General features: G+C 35.7%; 1 protein-coding gene across 2 annotated transcripts in view; it reads left to right on the top strand.

The window, feature by feature from the left end:
• GRK4 (G protein-coupled receptor kinase 4) overlaps positions 1-21,203 on the top strand; it is a 38,558-nt gene extending 17,355 nt beyond the window's left edge. Inside the window, exons 6-16 of one of the 2 annotated variants that reach the window (XM_058024415.1) lie at positions 754-846; positions 2,204-2,267; positions 2,997-3,137; positions 5,411-5,601; positions 8,050-8,087; positions 10,626-10,715; positions 11,250-11,458; positions 12,256-12,393; positions 12,991-13,128; positions 15,259-15,381; positions 16,793-21,203. In XM_058024415.1, coding sequence (XP_057880398.1) covers positions 754-846; positions 2,204-2,267; positions 2,997-3,137; positions 5,411-5,601; positions 8,050-8,087; positions 10,626-10,715; positions 11,250-11,458; positions 12,256-12,393; positions 12,991-13,128; positions 15,259-15,381; positions 16,793-16,846 — 1,279 coding nt within the window. In that variant the 3' untranslated portion in view covers positions 16,847-21,203. Of the gene's footprint in view, positions 1-753; positions 847-2,203; positions 2,268-2,996; positions 3,138-5,410; positions 5,602-8,049; positions 8,088-10,625; positions 10,716-11,249; positions 11,459-12,255; positions 12,402-12,990; positions 13,129-15,258; positions 15,382-16,792 lie in introns of those variants that run through there. The other variant, XM_058024416.1, reaches the window with a different exon arrangement.
• The last annotated feature ends 666 nt before the right edge of the window (positions 21,204-21,869 follow it).

Raw genomic sequence — 21,869 nt, 5'->3', positions numbered from 1 at the left:
AAGCCTTTATGTTTCTAATATTTCTGGTTCTTCAAGGCATGCTTGATCATGTCTGAAGGATGACTACAGGTTTTGTCACTGCTTGGGTCATCTCCCTGGCAACAGAAATAAGCATGCTTTGTTAGAAGCTGAGATTATAAGATTGAAAGGGCTGTGTGAGCACAGCTCATAAAACATGTCTCAAATGGAGTGTCTCAAGTAGATCATCCCCTTTCCCCTGTCCAATAAAGACCTGACTACAGTTTGAATGACTTCTTTCCCTCCCCACCTCCATCTTGGAGTGGTTCTTTTAAGGTACTTGGTGTTCAAGGTTTGGATATGGCTTTTAGAACTTCAGTTTCAAATCCTAGAAAAAAAATGTATTTACCAGTCTCCAAAGAATGCATGAAACCTTGTAGATTCTTTCAGAGTTCATATTTGCAGGGTCATACATGCATAAAAAGCTGCTGAGAAGCTGATGTTTAAGAGGGTTTGAAGACAATGAAAATGCAGAGGTCAAAGTGTCTAGTTCTATAAGCAGCAGTAGTTTGGCCTTCACAAGTGTTTTGACAGGAACAATTTTCTGTTACAGTTTTCTGTCTCACTTTGTGAGACATTTAGGTCAAAACCATTGTAGAGCGCAGTGGTGATGTTTTTCTGCCTACAGCTTCATTGATATGTTTAAATGTATGTCTATAGATTGATAGCACCTCTTGCTTCAACGGCCTTTTCAGAATAAGATGGATTTTATTTTTCTGTTTATTTTCCTGCTAGAATTGTCCATGAGTACCTAAGCAAAAGACCTTTTGAAGCTTACCAGGAGAGTGTGTATTTTTCCCGTTTCTTACAGTGGAAATGGCTGGAAAAGTAAGTTTATTTATAATGTTTGTATTATAATTTAGCTTTGCTTTGTGGCAAATTTTGATTTTTATGCTGGAAATGCTGTAGAGCTGAGTGCTGAATGAGAGATTGCCTGTCTAAGAAATTATGATCTGAAAGACAAGATGTAAAGGATGATGTTGATGGATAGTAGGAGAACCAGGACTCCAATGGAACTGTCTGTCTGTAACCTTTAAGTGATAAATCTTAAGTCTTTAAGTGGTATTGGATGCAAATTCAGAAATATTTTGCTGTCAAGTGTGCAGTGGAATACCGATCTTTCTTGGGAATACTCTCGTCCTTAGTTTCAAACTTGATCTAATGAGTAGTTAGTAAACAGATTAATCTAGTATTATAACCCACTGGGTAATTGGATTGGTACTAGGTTTTTTAGAATGGTACAGATTCAGATCTAGTAATTACAAGATAGCAAGATTTACATATTATATATGTATCAGAATGTAGTACATTCAAATCAATACTAGGTGAGTGTCCAGACTCTTTCAGAAGGCTGAAATTGTTACAAATTGACTCAAATTCAGCCCGCTGTGATCACACATTCAAACATTAAGGTGCTTGAGCACTGATTTTGTTGTAAATTCCAATTATCCAATGTCTTTATTTTACTGAATTGTTTGCAAAACCCAGTAAGAGAACTAGGGAAGTCACTCAAATTTTCTACTAAATGAACCTCCACTGTTGTCCTAGGAGCAAAGCTGCATTAACAGTGAGTGCTCATTTAAAGCAAACACAGGAAAAGCCAGTCCCTTGTGATAGCCCTGCTCTGACACATTCAGGAGAGTTTTAGCATAGAGGGATCAACAGCTCTACTGCCTCCAGTTATCCGTTCCTCCTCCTCTGCATCAATACCCTAACAAATTGGCTCTTGAACTGCTCTTGCATACCACAACTCTTTCTTTAGTAAAAAGCAAAGTGAAATCAGCGATGGTTTACCTTTTAAATGCCACATTGTCAGCATGATCCCACTGAAATACGGTCTGCCTGCGTGTCAGGGAGTCAATAAAGGAGGCGGCAGGAGGTGACAATGGCCTGTGCTGGGAGCACGGCAGGCTCTGACTGAGGCAGCAAAGGGCCGACCTGGGCAGCTTTCCTTCCTGCTGTCGGCAGTGCCTGGTGACCAGATGAGGGAGCCCACGTTTCTTAGCAGAGCACCCCTTTCGTTTGAAATTCAGCTCATTATGGTACTTCTGCATGAGGTTAAGGCAGCATCTGTTCAGAAATATGCCAGAACAGAAAGGAGAAAATGAAGACAGACCTCGGGGTGGGGAGGGATTGCTAACATCTGTAATTCCTGTTGCAGTAATTGATTGTTTCTGTTAATCAGGCAGCCAGTAACCAAACACACGTTTAGGCATTACCGAGTACTGGGCAAAGGTGGATTTGGAGAGGTGAGTACAGAAGTATCTTTCTGCAAGGCACTTCTTAAGGAATCAAAGAAAAAGGGGAGTCTGTTTAACTCTTGTCTCTATCAATCTACATTTGACACATCACCTGGCAAGCTGTTGTCAATGCAAACTCTTTTAATGTGTTAAAGCATTGTAGGTCATGCACAAAGCTGCAGAAAATTTGTAATGACTGACAACAGTCACTTCTATTTAGAAATGTCATTTGGAAATGAGAATTTAGTTGCAATTTGCTAATTATGTAGAATATTCATGAACCTAATTTAAAATCTATCGATTCTAATGATTCTGTTTATAATTTATTGAACTGCCTCTGTACATATTTTAACCAGTGCCCTATATGGAAGGAGAGTGCAACTAAATTACCATTGTCTTTCTCCTGGTTTATTGTGATGTGAATATTTGTCCTTGACACATCCTAGGACACTTAGCACTGTTACTGTAGTCACTTGTTTCACTAACACAGGATCCACAGTTTTGCTAAACTATTTAACCCCCAAAGAAATGTACTTGCCTCTGTATAATCACTTTTTCTACTTCTGTTACAGTTTTTGTGAACCTTTAAAGTTTCATGAGCAAAGGCTCTGATACTTACAGACTATAATTTTCTGACAGCATTAAAGAGTTTGAAAAGAAAGTTAAATTTAATTTTCTTTAAAATAAAAATTCTAAAAAGCCTCAAGCATCTCTGACACGATATCCTTCTTTTTGTAGGTGTGCGCCTGTCAAGTACGGGCAACAGGAAAAATGTATGCTTGCAAAAAGCTAGAAAAAAAGAGAATAAAGAAGAGGAAAGGGGAATCAATGGCTCTAAATGAAAAAAGAATTCTAGAAAAAGTGAATAGTAGGTTTGTAGTAAGTATCTACTTTCTATTTTCAGAAATTTATCTTGTTTGCTTCATTTATCTCTTCCAGGAACTTGTGGGCACAAAACTCTTTTTAAAATTGATTTAAGGAGTGCACGAGAGGAATGATTGATACAATAATAAATACATTTTGTATGTGATTTGGAATAGTTCAGTGCACAAGGATTATTTTTGGTCCACCTGCTTTATTTCTGACAGCCAGAACATTAAGGCAGGGTTTCAGCATGCTGATGCCACTGAATCTTTGTCCTCTGCTTAATTTTATATCCTGAGGTATTTTCATAGCATTTGTTACTCCCTTGCTAATATATTTTAAGACAAACATGACATTTTAATACTGTATTGATTCAGGTTATATTGCTTTGCTGTGTACCAAGGCTTAAAGCCGTATCTTGGATGTGAAACAATTAACTTTTTAATGGAATTTCTATGTAATGGAAATCTTAGTTTTAATACCTAAGCATTTGTAACTTATGTAAATTATGCTCTGTTAGTAGCTCTAATTACTGAGCAGCATAAGAAGTTAAAATGTTCAAAGATACACCAAGTAAAACTTTCCCCAGGTAATGTTTACTTTTTAATTGAAATGTCATTTAAATGTTAATTTCAAATACACTTTGCTTTGGTTTGAAATCCATTTACTTATAAATTTTGTATTGCTGTTCAGAGGATTTTAAAGTATCTGTTTTAGAGGATAGTGAAAGTTATTTATAAATATATATGTATAAAATATGTATGTATGCATTTTCTGATAAGTTTTATGTATTAGAAAAACCACTGTAGAATACTACTAGCTACAAGAAAAATTAAGAACTTGCTGGCCAGACACATTAATATTTTAAACTATTGTAAATTATGGTTTTGTATAAATATGCTAATGTTATTTTTGCACAAGGCTTCTGTGCTTAAATTGATTGAAACTGAATCCAGGGAGTACCTGACTTGATCCATAAATTATTAAAACAGTGAAACTTCTATTTTTGAGTAACATTTTTTTCAGCATATGTAAACACTGTAAATCAATAATTGATCCATGTTGAATTTGAAATTGCTTTATAGAATTGAGGATGAGTTATTTTCTTCTTGCTATCCAATGGTGGTTTTTATGCATCAGAGAAGATCTAGGTCTAGCATTTGCAGTAATGCTGGTTTTGAAGTGGGCAGATAACTTGTCATGCCTCTGTCACAAGTACAGTCATAAATAGCTGGACACAGCAGTTAAAACCACCAAATGGGAAGCTATGCCTTGAGTAGCTGATTTGAGTAGCTGATTTCTGTATTTATTTAGTTTTATTATTTAGTATTGTATTTATACTTCTGAAGGAAGAGTTTGGTTCTGTTACTGAATAATTAAAACAATTATTTACTTGTACACATTTAAAATAAATGTTTTGAGTTAAAAAAAAACCCACCCTACTTTTTTTTTTTTACCTAGCTAGTTTTCCTAATGTAAGCTAAGTATGTTTGAATTCCATTGCCCTTAGTACAAGGTAGGTAATTTTGAAGATCCTACCAGATGATCATCTGCATAGCATAACTTTTTTTATTGCAAATGAATTTGTAACTTAAGCAGTTAAATTTTGTGGTGTATTACATTGTGTTAAGTGGGGAGGGTTTTGTTTTATTTCACAAGTTTACTTGAAAACTTTAAATGCACTTCAAAATCTTTTACCTAAAACGTGAAAAAAATGTGGTGCTTTGTCCTTGCCTATCAGCACCACATTTCAAGTACAGTGAGAAGAAAGATTGTAAGGAGTTGTACTGAGTCTTTACTGCTGGCAAATTCTAAATGAGGGAAATATGCAGTTACCTGGGGGGAGGCAGGGGTAGGAATAGAAACTACACATTTGATTTAAAATAATTTGAGTTCCTCTAGGGCAGTTTTGAGTCTCGTAGTTCAGGAAGATGGTTCGGCAGTGCATAATTCATGAGATATTAATAAAATCAGGAATATGCTCATGCTGTCTGGACAAAGAGTAATACAGGTACCATGCAGCTGAGGGACATCATCAATAAATGTATTTTCTGGGTATCTGAACAGATCTGCCACTAAGCTTTTGGGTTGTGTGTCTGGTTTGTGTACACAGGCAAATCAGTCTGAATTCCTTTGTGTCTACCAATACTCTGCAGGAATGATTTTCCACTTGTTCTTTTTGCCTTAAAAAAGGATTCATAAGTTGATTGTATTGGAAAAAAGATGTGTGAATTGTTTTGGGGTTTATGAATGATTAATGGTTGTGTTCTCACTATGCCCATTTTTAGGTTAGTTTATCCTATACATATGAGACAAAAGATGCCCTGTGTTTAGTGTTAACCATAATGAATGGAGGGGATCTGAAGTTTCACATATATAACATGGGAAATCCTGGCTTTGATGAAGAAAGGGCTATTTTCTATGCTGCAGAACTGTGCTGTGGTCTGGAGGATTTGCAAAGGGAGAGAATTGTTTACAGGTGAGTGTCATCTACACTTACTTGTACTTTTCCACATCTCTTCAGTGTTGAACATATTAATTGTTTTCTACTGAAACAAGTTTGTATTTTAATTTTGTAGGAAAAGAATAAAAAAAAAACTTAGTTGCCCTTTTCATGGCATATCCCTAGGAATATATGTCTTATGTCTTCTTGCTGTTGATAAGTCTTGATGCTTGATATATTTTAAAACAGTATAAAATGAAATTAAACTATGATTTACAAAGCAAATTAATTTATAATTTTAATGCATAAGTTTTAGGCGTATGGCATTTTATTCCTGCCCACTCTAAAGTAATTCACAGAGGGCTCTAGAAGTCCCTGGCTGCATTGCATGTTACACTCCCAAAGGTAACAGGATAGTCATAGCCCATGTGAAAAGCTCCTTCTTCTTCTGTTTTAGTTTCAGATTCCTCCAATAAAATTATTATTGCCTTTGAATTAATGAAACTATTAGAAGCTTTATGCATTTTAATTGAGATTGTATGATTTTAATGCTCTGTTTTGTCTCTGTACATACATAATTTAACCCCTGGTATGCATTAATGTTACAGAACAAGCAAACAAACTTAGTGGTGGACCAAGAATGCTTTCTTTGTACTTGTGCTGTGTAACACCAAGTGTCACACACACAGACACACAGAGTGGGAAGTGGCAGAAGCAGAGTGAATCAGGTTTATGCTGGTGGTTGGATGTGGTTCCCTAGAGAATTTGGCCAGTCTTGCAATATTACACACTGTGTTTTGGCATACACATAGGAGGGAAGCAGGGGTGAGACATTTCATCAGCTACAAGTAGGTCATTTTACATTGTTCAAATGAAAACAAAACTGATTGTTTAAAATACAAAATAACAAAAAAAGCCCAAATGAAACAAAAGAGCCCAAACCACAGCCCCGTGTTTAGGCCCAACTTGTTAGCTGTTTGCCCACAAGACAACTTTCAAACACTTATGTCAAATCCTAGTGTTCTTCAGTTTTTTTACCTCTGATCTCTCCTGGTTTCTCTGCTATTGTAATCTCATATTTAATATCCATTTATTAACATTATAAGGATTGTTGAGACTTAAAACCATGAGAAGCAGAGCATCTTTATGACTTTTGTATATAGTTAATCTCATAAGATAATGAAACTTTACCATGAATATGCATATTACAGAACATCAATTAACCAATATGTGGAGGGAAAAACCCTACTTAGATTTCTTGGTGAACAGTTTTCTCTCATTTAGAATGGCAACTCTAGAGTCATTCTTCCTAAATTTTTTTCTTTCATGTTATTCAGATTCTTCTGGTCACAACTGTATGTATATATGCATAGATACATATTGTTTTTAAGAATCTATTTCAATAGCTGATTCTTTAGCCAACTACTGGGTTTTATGTGTCTATTTCTGGCTTATATTTATGGTGGAATAAATCTAAGAGACCATCTCAGTCCACATGCTTACTGATGCATACCACAAATACACACATATAAAAAATAACCATTAAAAATTAACAATATATATTATAACAATCTTTAGTGCACTATTATAAATAATTATGTACATTATACATTTTATACAAATTTTCATGCATATATATATATGTATGTATATCCTCAGGAGAATCTGCTAGGGATAAATCCTAGCAAAACTTCGGATTCAGCTTGAATGACTCCCCAAATATTCCTTGAGCAGGGAAAAATTCAAACATTCCATTCAATATTTTCTTTTGTTCTCAAAGTAAAAATGCACAAGATGCAAAATTGCAATGCTGAATTTATTGCCCTTTTAGTATTTCCTGAGTCTTGCTATCATTTAATAGTTAAAAAAATGTTGTTTGTGAAACTTTGATGTTTACAGAAAAGTAATAGGAAACTTCTAGAAAGTTATTGCAAAGAATCTTAACTAGGTGAAGTGTCTAGGAAGCTTTAGAAGTTGCATGGCCAAATTAAAGAAATTGAGTTTGAATGAATGATATTAAGCCTGTGCTTAGTCTTGGGATTATTACTCTTTGTTGATATTCTGATGCCCTGAGGTGAAATATAGCAAGGGGTCAGCATCAAACTGCAGCAAACACTTGTATTTTAGCACTGTCAAGCTGATATTCCTCAGGAGAAATGCTTTTCACTTATGAACACAAATTTGGGTGTAAATACTGGTTCTCTATATCAGGACTTTAGTGTTGTGTTGCCTTTGTTAATATAAATTAAATAGTTATGGTAATATCAATTAAAGTGGATTAAAGAGTTCAGGGACAGTGGATCTAGTTCTCTGGTTAAACTATTTGTATTATAGGTCATCAGCTTCACAGATTTTTTTTGTTTATAGGTGGAACTGGAAAAATTGCTTCAGTCAGAACCAAGTTGTTTTCTGTTGAATCTGTTGCATTTGAGGGCTTATAGTTTTGTCTTTGCTTAATTCACATTTCTGTTGTTTAATTTGTAGAGACTTGAAGCCTGAGAATATACTTCTTGATGACTGTGGTAAGTAAAAATGAAAATTAATTTGAAATCAGGAATTATACCTCTAATACCAAGCCAGAAATGTAAGGGATTTCTTCAAAATAAAAGAGACTTCATTGGTGAATCTTAATTTAGCAAAGACAATACTGCCTTGCTTTTTAGAAAGCAGGGGAAAACTTTGGGAGTCAACCATTAATATTTATGAAGGGTCAATTTTCTACCTTCAAATGGCTAGTTTTTCCCTTTTACTCCTCATTTTCCCCCTCCTCTTGATTTAATATCACTAAAATTTTTACATGGATTTGTTTTGTTTGTCTTTTCTTCAATTATGGAAACGTGATTTGTTAGATGAGGGGGGCAGAATTTTACTTAGTAAACCAGATTGTTTAGACAGTGGGATAAATGTGAAGTATTTCTGTTTTAACATTTTGATTAAGAGAGGTCTGATGGTCTCTGATGCATATGTGGCTGGAAGGGATCAAGGAAGTGCAAACAACATGAAGAACTGTTTGTAGTCCTTTGTTTGTCAAAAGCCAAATTAATTCTCTTTAATGACTTTGTATGCAAGTCATTTCCAGAATCTTTTCAATTGACTGTGGAACATGTGCAGGAATTCTCTTCTAAGCTGTGGATTAATATTACAAGTTTGTTCTTGTAACTGCTGAGCATTTTAGTTGAGGAAAAACTGTTTTTGAAGTCATTAGCACAATTTTTTTTAAAGTCAGCATGTTCTGACTGATAATTTTCAAAAAAGATGATGCTTGAGAGAAGTCACTTTCCAAGAGCTAAAGCTTTGCTAGACATCAAATGCATTCTTTAATTTTTCTCTCCAGCAATGTCTTAGAAAAGCTGAAGGGTTCTTTGAGGAAAAATGTAGCCTTGCAGGACTGCACTAGAATGCTTCCTCTCTGCCAGGGATATTTTGATCTAGTTCCAGAGAGCACAGGAGACTAATTAGAAAATCTCTTCAGGAGCTCAGATCTTGCACTTGAAAAGGAGTTCATCAGATGTCAGGGAATACAAGAGCATCTGAATGTATTTAAAATAGCATTTGCTGCTCCAGAGCATTACTTTATTTCCAACCAGTATATAAAATGGAACTTGACTTTCTCCTCTCTCTCTCTCTCTCTCTCTCTCTCTCTCTCTCTCTCTCTCTCTCCATCCCCTGACTATCTAACACATGTACATAAGAAGTTAATGTGCTGTTAACTAATATTGATGCTGTAGAGCTTTTTGAATGCCACAGCATATATGCACAAAGGTTAATTGGGCATTGGAATGGGCTACCCAGAGAGGTGATGCAGTGTCCACTCTTGGAGGCTTTCTAAATAAGTATTTTAAAAGCCTGGGACACTTTGGGCTGCCTGCTTGCTCAGAAGGTGTTACTAGAGACCTTCTGAAATCCCTTCCAGCCTGAATCATTCTGTGAGTCTGTGGTGTTTCTGTAAACAACAGTATCCCTGTCCTTATAACCAGTATTAGAAATAAGTCTGAGTTTTGCTCTTTTTTTTTCGTTTTTGCCACAAATCTTTCTACAAAATTGTTTTAGAATTGAATTGGAAATGTAATTGTCCTTTCTTCTGTCCAGACTTTCACATTTTTATTGAGAAAGTACCTTATGTGTTTTTACATTAAAATGTCAATACAGTTCTTGCCTTGAAATGGCTTGAATGTGCTTGAAACAGTTCAGGAGTCTTTCCAACAAAGAATGGGAATATCCATGGGAATGTAAGGGAGAGTGGGGTGGATTTATTCCCATTGCCCTGCTTGGACTGGTTCCCCACTGAGCAGGGCATGACAAACCAGTCCATTGCCAGATGATTTCTGTTAGAGGTACAGCTCTAAAGGCCGTGTGTGATGGGGAAGGTCATCAGCTTGAGACATTTGGCTGATAAAGTGCAATAAAAGCTGTTTTCCACTTAGGAGTGACTCATGAGAAGAGGAAATCCCAGAATTGAACTGACATGTTACTATATAAATAATTCTGAGTGGGTTATTGACTGGGCTGCTCTTGGTTTGGGGTGGGAGTTGGGGTAGCAATTCCAAGTACTCATGTTTGGCATTATTGGGGTACTTCATTACATGAAAAAGAGCTCTCTCAGTACAGGCTACAGTTTTCTCACATTTGGAATAAATTAATTTTGAAGTTTTACTAAGAAGTCAGAAAGCTAAGGGCTTGTGGTGGGTATGCAGAATGGAAAACCACAAGTGTCTGATGCATAGATGCAGAATCTGAAATGAGCATTTCTCTTTGTCCAAGAACAGCAGCCTATGCCAAAGCTAGGAATTAGAGTGCTTAAGAGCAAATTATTTTTGTCTGACCTTCAGAAAATCAGTTATATCTGTGCCTCTTTCTGCACATTTTTAAGGAGGAGCTGAATAAAACACTCTTTTCAAGTTAAGTTAAGTAAACTTAGAGCTATATGAATCTTTTGATACTTTGCAGTGGGGTTTTTTATGAGATGTGCAATAGAAATTCTTTGTTTTAAAAGTGATAGTATTTAATTATTTTACTTCATTAATTGGCTGACTATGTATAATTTATTTTAACATAAATAGGACATATCAGGATTTCAGATCTTGGATTAGCTGTGCAGATTCCAGAAGGTGAAACTGTCCGAGGACGTGTTGGGACTGTTGGTTACATGGGTATGTAAAGCATCCTTTGCTAGTTACATTTTACCAGAAAATTTGCTTCTGTGAATTTAAGAACTGTATTGGACCTGGATTAGTTACTAGACATGTTATGGGAAGAAGAAAGGTTAAAATATGCATTTGTAGATGTTACTTAATTGTAAGCCTACTGATAAACTTGAAAAATTAGATGAAAATTCCAGCTTTAGGCAGAATTTTAACAAAGCACCTAATTTTTTATTGGTCACAGGTAAACAGAGAAATTACTGTGACAGTACATTTCTTTCCATGCTTTGGAAAACTTCATTCTCAGGGTTTTTTTTCCATTCTCTAAAGAATACTGATTTTAAGCATTCAAGAAATTAAGTTTTTCTCTAGAATATAAACAGAGTTCTCACTGTAGAAATTAAAGTTTCTTCAAAGTACAGAAGAGTCACACAAACATGTCTGCACAGGGCCCAGAGAGAGTACCTGAGAGTTTTTCCAATACACACAATTAGTCAATTTAAAGTGAAATGATGTGGGTGTGTGTTTGTTTTTGCTTTGTAGCTCCAGAAGTGCTCAAAAATGAGAAGTATACATTCAGTCCGGACTGGTGGGGCCTTGGCTGTTTGATTTATGAGATGATTGAAGGGCAGTCTCCGTTCAGGAAGCACAAGGAAAGAGTTAAACGCGATGAGATTGACCGCAGAGTAAAGGAGGACCAGGAAACATACTCAGACAAGTTTTCAGAGGAGGCAAAATCCATCTGCAGGATGGTGGGTGAAGAGACATAGAGGTTTGGAAATTAAATTTCTAATCCTTTTAAAGAGACCAACTATTTTAAAATCTCAAAAAATTTTCAGAACGGGATTTCCTAAACCTTTCTTTAGTTCATATGAAAGTTTGTGATTGTTCATGAGCTGTCAGTTATCAAACTTCAAGAATTCAGAACTTTTCTTAAGATGAAGGAAAGCTGCATAAATTAATTATTCATCACATGAATAAATGGTCTAGTACTGCTTGGACCACTTGTTATTGTAGATGGAGTGCAATAGCATGCTCAAATAGGATACTGCATAGGAACAAGTGGCTGAGTAGTACAACGGTTTCTTCACATAAAACGTTATCTACAAGACAATTTTTTTTCTATCTTGCTTCTTCTTAAATTTATACAGAAAGCTTCACAAATTTTCTGTACTATTTAATGCAAGATATATGCATTACTTAAGCCCATAGGAAAAAATAGAAGTCTCTTTCCTGAAAGGAAAGCCTACCGCAAAGTCTGTACTGTCAAGTCTTCTTAATATGACATCAATTAAAATATTTTCATATAACTTCGGGCATAATCTTCAAATAATGTGCTTTCAGGGGTTCTTTTGTCTGTTGAAAATATATTTGTTCCCAGAATGTTGTTGTTTGGGTTTCCAGGTATAGTTCCAATTGATACATGATAAATTTACTTAATAAGAGCCCAAGTATCAAAATAAACTGATTGAAAGACATTGTATGTAGATTATATTTTTTTTAGTTGTGGGATTGTATCATGGATCAGCTTTTTTCCATGTATCTGCAGTTACTTGCTAAAAATCCGGGGGAACGACTGGGCTGCACTGAAGGAGGAGCTGCTGTTGTAAAGCAACATCCTATTTTCAAGAACATCAACTTCAAGAGGCTGGAAGCTAACATGTTAGAACCTCCATTCTTGCCAGATGTAAGTAGGTGAGACAGATTTGATTAGTATCTAAAAAGAGAAGAACTGTCATAATTCTGTTAGCAGTCATATGAACTCCAGAGAAACCTTTAAAGTTAGTTACACTGGTAGGAGAATGCCATTGTGGCTATTGATGATAACTAATTGTTTTGTGGTGTTTCATCTGAGATCACAAAACAATTTACAATAGTGGTATTTCCCTAGGGAGCTTTGTAGCTGATTTCTTACCCCATAAAAGTCCCCTTCCATTGCTTAAATGCAGAAGAAATGAGGAATAGCTTTGAAGAAAATATTCCAGAGTTGAAAGAAAGGTGACAGAAGATGAGTGAATTATGATAATCACTGAGATCCAAACAAGCTGCTTCTGGCTTTGATATTTCTTTTCTCTTACTTGCAGGATGGATAGAATTGCTCAGGTTACTTATGAAGAGCATCTTTGTATTTCTGTTCCATAGAATAATGTAATTTGCTGATCAGCAGTGTGAAATGTAAAATTGCAGACATTTTGCTCTCTTTTGCTCATCTAGAGAAAATAAAACCAAACTAAAAGTCCCCAGATCCAAAACTTTAATGAAGTAATCTTGTCTTGTACTGCAGCCACGTGCAGTTTATTGTAAAGATGTCCTGGACATTGAGCAGTTCTCAACAGTGAAAGGAGTGAACCTGGATACCACCGATGATGACTTCTATTCCAAATTTGTGACGGGTTGTGTCTCAATCCCTTGGCAAAATGAGGTAATGCACATTTCATACAAGATTATTTCTTTAGTACAGCAGTATAGAATATTTAATAAAATATATAATTATAATTATTTTCTCTAGGAGATGTAAAGTCATTTCTGCTTTAGACTTCTTTGCTGAGAGGCTTAAGAATTTTTTTTTTCCAAAAACATAAGAAACTTGCTAAAAACTGAGATTTATAGTAAACTTGCATAAACAAAGTCTGGCATCTTGTCATCATAGGCACAGCTTACAGAACAGTATTAGTATCTGTAAGACCACCCTTTCCTTGTTCTTCAGTCCCATGTTGTTCAGTATTGCTGTTGACAGGAGAGGGATGGAATGCTATTCCAAGTGTTCAAAAGCAAATAGGTGCAGTGCAAGCTGTTTGTGTATAGCCTGTGTATCAATAGAGTATCCAAGTGACAGCAATACAGAATTGCAGACTCACCTTTTTCAAGGTTTCAAAACAAACAGTTCAATATCAGTTGAGTCAGACTTTCCCTTAAGAGTTTGTTTTGTGTGCCTAGTGAATGAATATTCTAGTAGTCTGCATAGAGTACTAGAATTCTGCTGCCTCTGCATGCAATTCAAATCTATTTACTGTTTCAGCAAGAGCACTCAGTAACAATTACTTAAAATTGTAATTCTTGTTATGAATGCCTTGTCCCCATTATAATTTATTCGTGACTTTCTGAAATTGCTATTGTCTTGAGTTCTACCAATGTCATTTCTCTCCCAGTATGATTGCATTTTATTTAAAGCTTGAACACAAAAGATGAGAAATTTCTGAATAATTTGGAGGAAAAAGTACATTCCCCTCTGTTTTCCTTTTGTTTTTTCGCATTACATTAAGGATATTTGAAAAGGTATCATTTGACATAGAGAGCTTTCACTGAGAAACAGTGAGTCTTGGAGAGAGAAGTATTTCCTATACTATGTTGTAATTCTAAACTTCAGAATATGATCTAGACATTAAAAAATGCACTGCAGCTTAATAACTAACCCTGCAGAGAGGGTTAAAGTTGGAAGTAGTTGTAGAATTCTTGTGATGGCAATTCCTGTTCTTCAAGGAAGAACTGCAGATTTCATTGTACATTTGTGCTTATTTTTTTCTTTTAATTCATGTTACTGAGCTTTCCCTCAAATTTTTGCCTCTCAAGACTTTCTCTCACCATTCCATAATTTACCCAATGTCCTGGTTTACAACAATAGCAGGCTGCATTTCTTCTTATTCCTCTTTATGCCCTCTCTCCCTCTACAAGGTATATTCACAGTTTTAAGCTGCACCAAGGGAAATATAGGTTGGATAATAGGAAAAAGTTTTTTAAAGAAAGAGTGATAAATTACTGGTATGGTCTGCCTGAGGAGGTGGTGGAGTCACCATCCCTGAATGTGCTTAAAAAAAGCCTGGATGTGGCACTTGGTGCCATGGTTAATTGAGGTGTTAGGGCTGGGTTGGACTCGATGATCTTGAAGGTCTCTTCCAACCCAGTGATTCTGTGATTCCTTTGGCTGCCAGCTGCTGTGACAGATGTGTACTGGTGGCACTTACTGGTAAATGCCAGCTGGATTTGGCCATTAGCCACTCCCCCCCTTCTGACCCTGCCTGTTGGTTGTATTTTGGCATTCACTCTTCCTGCTGTCCTTTCTGTACCCAGTAATTGTGGTTTTATTTCTTTTGTTTCTGTGCACACAGACAAAGATTATTTCAAAATCCCCATCTTCGTTATATCTTTTTTTTTCCTCCCATGTCATGTTTATTAATTAAGTTCAGTCAAGGGCATAGAGATATTTTTTTTTTGGCTGGCCTGCTCTAAAATGAACAGAATACCTGAAAGGAAAATCTGTTTCTGGTTCTAAAAGCTTCTCTTTATTGCATCATGAGTATAAGAAAGGCAAGAATGCAAAAAAAGCAAGGGAGTACCTGACACCTGTGTGAGAGTGCTCTCATTGCTATTCTTTAGTTGGTTGAGTGCACAAGGTGAGTCAATGTCAGCTTTGTGCTTCCTTTTGGAGACAGTGGTATAGTTTGGCTGATGAATTTTTAAGTGTTAGGAGTACCCAGCCAGGGAACAACAACAACCTGGAACTTGTTTGAGAGGCTTTTATGGATATTTCATTTATATTTCATATGTTTCAAAGATGATTGAAACGGGATGCTTTGAAGATATCAATGCATATGAAACTGATGGTACTGTGTCACCAGACAGAGAGAAGTCTCCTAAGCCAAAGAGAGGCTTCTTTCACAGACTTTTTAGTGGAGAGGTAAGGGCATTTATTTTCTTTCATTAAATTAACTTCCATTCTTTTTTTATTATTATTAATTTGTGATAGGAAAACCAAGTTGGTCACTGCATTGTGAAACGAATGAAATCTGGTTTGTTATGGCTTTGCCTCTCCACCACAGTTCAGAAATTATGGCAATCCCTATAACTACAGGAGGCTTTCCTGCCTCAGCATTCTGTCCTCCTCTGCTTACCTGGGTTCTGTTAAAAACTGTGCTCTAGACCTTTGCTAAAGAGGTTAATTTGGGTCCTGCTTCTTATATATTTTACCATTTTTAATGAAACCTGTGTACATGTCTTCAGAGATAATTGAGGCCCTGTGTAAAAACTAGTAATAAGTAAATTTATAAGCAAAAATAAGTAAGTTTATAAGCAAAAATAGTTATCTATCCAATAAATAAGTAAGTAAGTCGAAATATCCCCAAAATAAATGAGAAGGCACCATGAAACAAATGTTAAAATATCTTGGGCAGTTTAATGCCTTCACCAAAACAATGACATAATAGATCTTTACCTAGCTGATAATGCACAGCCTTTTCTTACACACAGACTTCTACTCCTTAGTAGAAGAATTTCCTGTTCAGAGAATTGAGTATTTACCACCTAGAAGACACATCATGTATTGTAATTGTCTACAGGATATAAGAAATAGACTATTTGTAAAGGTTTGCAGTTGAAAATGTTATATAGAATTCTGCTTGCTCAGTGTGCCTGCACATAGAGAGGAAATATCTTGAGAAGCTTGAGTATACTCCAATAGTGAAGAGGGTAGAAATTACTTTTGCTTTCAAGCAGAAATGGAATTTTAAAATTGCTAGGTGCATATTGTTAAGTAGCCACAGCAAGGCCGTGTATTAAAATTGCATGAAGAAATTTTTTGTCTTCAGCTGGCAATTCACCTTTCTAAAATGGTACAATGCTAATGGAATGTATAATAGTACTGTCATTTTTAGTTCGTCTTTTCAAATACACTTTCCCCCCATTTTGACTAATGGAATAGAAGGGATGGCTGAGTGTACTAATATTCTCACATAGCTAAAGTTAAATCTTGTGTCTTACCGTAGTCATTTCCAACCAAAAATCAGCAGGATTTGTACTGTCCCAAGATATGGTTCTATGTATAGAGAAGAAGTCCTAAAAAATGAATATGGTTTGACAGTTTTCAGTTGGTTTTGAACTAATAGGATTACAGTTAATTGTCTTGTGAAGTTAGAATAAGAGATGGGGTTTGAGATTATGGATTCCTTTGAGTTTCCCAAAGCATGTACTTAGCATGGAGTAAAATGTGCTGGAAAAATACCCACCCCCCAGCCTTTCTGTGTCCATAAAACACACAAATGAACAATAGTATTAGTTCTGCAGCTGAGTTGTCTGTTTGTCTTCTCTTGCAGGTCTGCTTTAAGTCTGATTGCAGTGATGATGAGCAGGAGTCCTCCAGACTTTAAATCATTTTATGCTCATCAGAAAGGATGAGCAAGCATTAAATGTTTTATATCTCTGTAGCAAATTGTATTATATATATTTTTTATCTGAGTTTAAGGATTTTTGTACATTTGTACTTCATTTGTTTTAAGATGTATATTTTCACTAAAGCTTAATTGTACAAAAAGCAATGAGTGCCATTTGAGTGAGTGTGTTTCTGTATGTATTTGATTTATCTTGATTATTTTTTCCCAGTGGAATGAATCTAGGAATACTAAAAGGATTTTAAAGCACAGAGATAGTATCTATGGCATCACTGTAACTTGGCTTTGTATGCTTCTGGTAAAACTCTTCTTGATCATTAGGATCTTTATTAGCAATTTTCTTAACAGTAAAATTGATGTACTGATAAATTTAATAATTCTGGTATTATCCAGCATCATGGCAGTGCTATTACCTAATGTATCTCTCAAGCACCTGCTAAGAGAAAAAAAGGAATTCAGTGCACTGTGGCCAGCTTTTAGGAATTGCTCTTTATTATCAGGCTCTGTAGAATCTCTTTCTGTATTTCTGTATAAAGAGAACTTTGAACATTTAGCTTAATCCTCAAACTGAAGTATCCCATCTTCTCTTTCCTACCCATCTTACACATCCTCTCCATAGAGTTTCTTGGCACGAACCATGCAAGTCAACCTATGCCAAAATTTTATAACTATATTTTAAAAACTTTGTTGTCTTTACTGAAATTATTTCTTTTTACCTGTGGGGACACAGTTTTATTTTATTTTCTGTAAATGAAATTGTTTTTAACTCCATGTAGAATGTTATGTTTTTATAATGGGTTAAAAAACAAAGCCTGGCTCTTCTTACTAACATCCTCTCTGCTTATGTTGTGATATGCAATGTTCTAGGGTTGACAGTGATCACTGCCACTGGGGGAAGGGCAAGGTAGCATTAAGTATTGAATTTAATTATGTAAGTATTTTTATAGCCTTTTAAAACAGAAACATTAAAATATGTTTTTAATGATTGCTTAATACAGATATGGAACTGGTATTGAAATTGTTATGTTTACCTGATGTCCATTAGTAAAACTGACAAAAGCTGCTTGAAAGCTAGGCAAACTTCCATTCTTCTGGACTTAGTGTAGGTCAGACCCTTTATTATGTAAACTTCTAGTAAAACTTCATCTGGGTATGAAAGTCACTTTAAAGAGCACATTTCATTAAGAGCCTCTTCTGTTTTCAAAATTGAGTTGGATACTTGAAATATAATGGGGTTGGAGACATGATTTTAGTTTCATATTTTGTTCTGTATTCTCAAGGTTTGTCTCAACTGTGCATGCATTCATTGGGGCACCAACTGGGCCACACGTGTATTGTACACACAGAGCAACTGAATAGCACCCCCACCTCAAAAAGGTCCCTCTTGTGATCTGCAGACCCACTGGAAGAAACTTCAGCTGCTTCTGAGAAACTCACAAGATATATTTGATATTCAAGCCCATCATCAGGTTTTAATTCACGGTATTTGGTCTCTAAAGACAAAGTTTTAATGGATTAGAATTTGAAAAAATTGGAAAACCAGTGTGTTGCAGAACCCTACTGGGGCTCATCTGGTGTCTCTCTGAAATTGTTCCTCTTGGCTACTGTGCCACAGGAATGAGGAATGAGCCTATTTTCTTGTGTGTTCAGTGCATTTTTCCTCCAGTCTAAAACAGCACACAAGACAGCAAAATTACTCTTTTAGAGAGTACAAAGGGAGAAATTGGCAGAGGGAGAGAGAGTTTGAATGAATTACTGGAAGATGGTCTGATGTAATACTGAAGGGATGGGAGACTTGACAGAAATATCTGAAGTAAGGGTGTTGGCTAGAACCATTATGTGTGAGACAATGAGCTGGCAGTCTGACCTGACCCTCTTTATTTTGTACCACAGCAATAGAAGAACTCTAAAAAGAGAGGAATGGAAAAATGGAGAAGGAACAGAAGGGTTTTATAAATACCTACATGGTTGGAGAAGTCATTGTTTCCCTGATGAAGGGGTTTGAATTTTTAAGATCTTAGGCTTGCTGTTCTGAGGCAAAGGTGACTGTATAAACAGCAGACATGCAGGGTGACAGTCTGGATTTAATGTCTGTGTAGGGCAACTTGAAATTTGGGCAAGAATACCACGGACACAAGCTGAATATTTTTTATGAAGAAAAATTTTTGTGAAGTAAATTGGTTTTAACAGATTAAAAAAATATCTGAAAGTCTATCTATCATGTATTTCAAGTTTTCTTTCTGCATGGGATGGAGAGGAATCTTAAAAAAAACTAAAAATCACTTCTCTGTTTTGGAGTGTTGAGGGTTAACATATATTTTCCAGGAATCTGTGAAGAAAGAGGGTTAAAAGAAAAGGGAAATTGTTCCTAAGAAGTGGTTATTTACATGTCTGCTTCTTTGGAAAAAGGAACTCCTTGTAAAAAAGTGAGAATTTGTTTTTATAAAGTTACTTAAGAAAAAACTTTTGGAATTAAACTAAGTTCAGAATACTACTATTGAATTGTTTTGAGTGAGTACGTGTTTGCAGGATTGTGACCTAATTCCATTGGGTTTGGGGTTTGGTTTTTTTGGTTAGTTGATTGGTTCTTCCCCAATAGGCTCAAGATGACATTATTGTCCGATAAATTTGTCCTTTTTGGCTAGAAATACAAGCATGTAATAATGACTGCATCTTATCTGATGGGAATCCCCTGGAAAATTAGCAAAAACAAGGAACTGGAAGGATCAGCAATCAGCATAAGTCTCCTTACACAGTACATGGAGGGGAAGATGTTATGCTGTTTAATCTAAGGTGACTACATTGGTTAAAGGCCTTTTCTATAGTATAAGGAGCTTGGAGGTGCATCTTGGAGGAAAGCAGGGAAAGGCTAAGGAGAGGGGAGAACACCTGAAAACAAAATATCACAGTGCAAGATATTTAATATGAACTTAGCTCTTGATTTTTTTAGGAAAAACTGGGACAACGAAGGGGGAAAATAGCAGGTTGTGTTGACAGATTATGTAGCCTTTTACTACATGAAACTGTTGGAGTGGGATGAGGGAAGCCAACATAACTTCTTGTAATTCAGCATTCTCTAGACCCATATGTTAGAAGGCTCTAACAATCCAATGTTCTACTGGTGCAAGACTTGGAAAGACCTATGGAATTCCATGGAGTTATTTGCATGAGATCAACCCTCCTTTCCTGTGGTGTGTGTTTCCAAGCATTTGTGTATGTAAATCTTCATGTTTGCTTGTGAGTACCTCAAACCTCTCTATTTAGCTCAAAATTCAGAAACTGTGAAACAATGTACCAGTGTCTTATTGGTTTACTTAATGCTTTTCAATGTTGTGACCAGAAGAATAGGATCTTCATGCCTCAGGGTTGTTTTTTCTAGTAAGAAAGGTGTCAGCTTTTCCCTGCCCCCCGAGGTGTGTTCAAAATATAGAGATGGTGTTGTTTCTGGATTATAAAAACAACAGAACAGTCTCAGCTGAAAAAAGGAACACTTAAAACTAATAGTAAATAGGGAAAAAAACCCTGTGGTATGTCTGTAACAAGAGTGTTATTGACAAACCTTAGCCTTTAATATCTCTTGTGTCTCTTTTTTTTTTTTTCCCAAATCATTCTTAAAACAGTAGTCCTGAAAGGTTTTGAGTAGGAAAGAGAATTATCTCCAAATCAGAATAGAATCGTCTGGTTTATAAATCAAATATATAAGCAAATATAATATATATGCAATTAAAACCACCTAACAATCCATTCTTAGAATGCACTTCAATTATTTTTCAGACTACACTGATATAAGAATTTTCTCATTGCCATTTGTATGAATGGAAAATACTTGTAAACAAGTTACTAAAATATGACAACAAAAGTAATATTTTCCTATGGTTTACACTTTATCATGATATGAATTTAACATTGGAATTATTATCTGCATTTTAGTGTAGGTTTTCAGAAAACACTTCTCGTTAGGAAGTGAGATTCGAATTATTGGAAAGTATCCTTAAGCTGAAGTCATATTTACTTTGATTTTCATTACTCACTTGGCTTATTCGGTGATGATGATGTATTTTCTGTTGAATGAAACATTCTTTTTTATTTCATAATTGTTCTTGTGGTATAACTTAAATTTTGCACATGAGATGTAGGTAACTTTTTTCCATGATTATGATATGTCCAAACCACCAGAATTCTTTCCAGGCATAGGAAGCTGACTGTTAAATGTGATGTGTTACTTCCAGCATCTCCAACCACTGACTGTTCTTCTGTGAGCTGTTTTCCTGGACGTTCTAGCATTGTATTTCCTGAAATAAAAGCAAAACACTGCCACATATCTCAACCACATGTATTACTGTCTAATGTGATTTATTTACCATGTCTATTGTGGTAGCTGGGATAGAAAAAGAAAAAAAACATTGTAGTTAAAATAAATTTCAAATGTATTGAAGCAGAAAGTCTCCTGCATTGTATAAGCTTTTTACCAATGTAAGATAGTTGAATCCAGGAAAAGATGCCCTAGTTCTGCTGCACTGGCTCAACTGATACCTTATCTCATGGTCTGGATCTAGATTTCTGCATAAATTTCCATGTGAAAAGACAGAATTATCGGCATGGGCAGTTTTTCATTTGCACATTTATTGTGATTTTATAACATGAGCTGAAGGATAAAGCCCCCAAATGCTCTCCAAAAGGGCTTCAAATTAAATGACCTTAAAAAGACACAGCCAGGCTGTGACATATTGCAGATTTTCCGTGCATATGCCAAACCAGTGGGCCACTGAGACTCCTCCTGAAGTCTCATGGAGTAGGACCAAGTACCTGCTGAATTGTTCATGGAAATGCAGAAATGCTGGCCAAAGTGAGACCTCAGGATAAGGTGAAAAATACTCTTGACATGCTCATCTTAAAACATTAAATAAGGAGGATATTTTAAGAGACAAGATAAGAGCATGTTTCTTTTTCTCCTGGAGGATGAGATTAATTAGTTGTCATCCCTTACATTTCAGATTATAAT

The sequence above is a fragment of the Melospiza georgiana genome, chromosome 5 (genome assembly GCF_028018845.1).
Source record: "Melospiza georgiana isolate bMelGeo1 chromosome 5, bMelGeo1.pri, whole genome shotgun sequence".
In the NCBI taxonomy this organism is placed as follows: Eukaryota; Metazoa; Chordata; class Aves; order Passeriformes; family Passerellidae; genus Melospiza; species Melospiza georgiana.
This window is presented reverse-complemented; position numbering and strand designations above follow the sequence as displayed.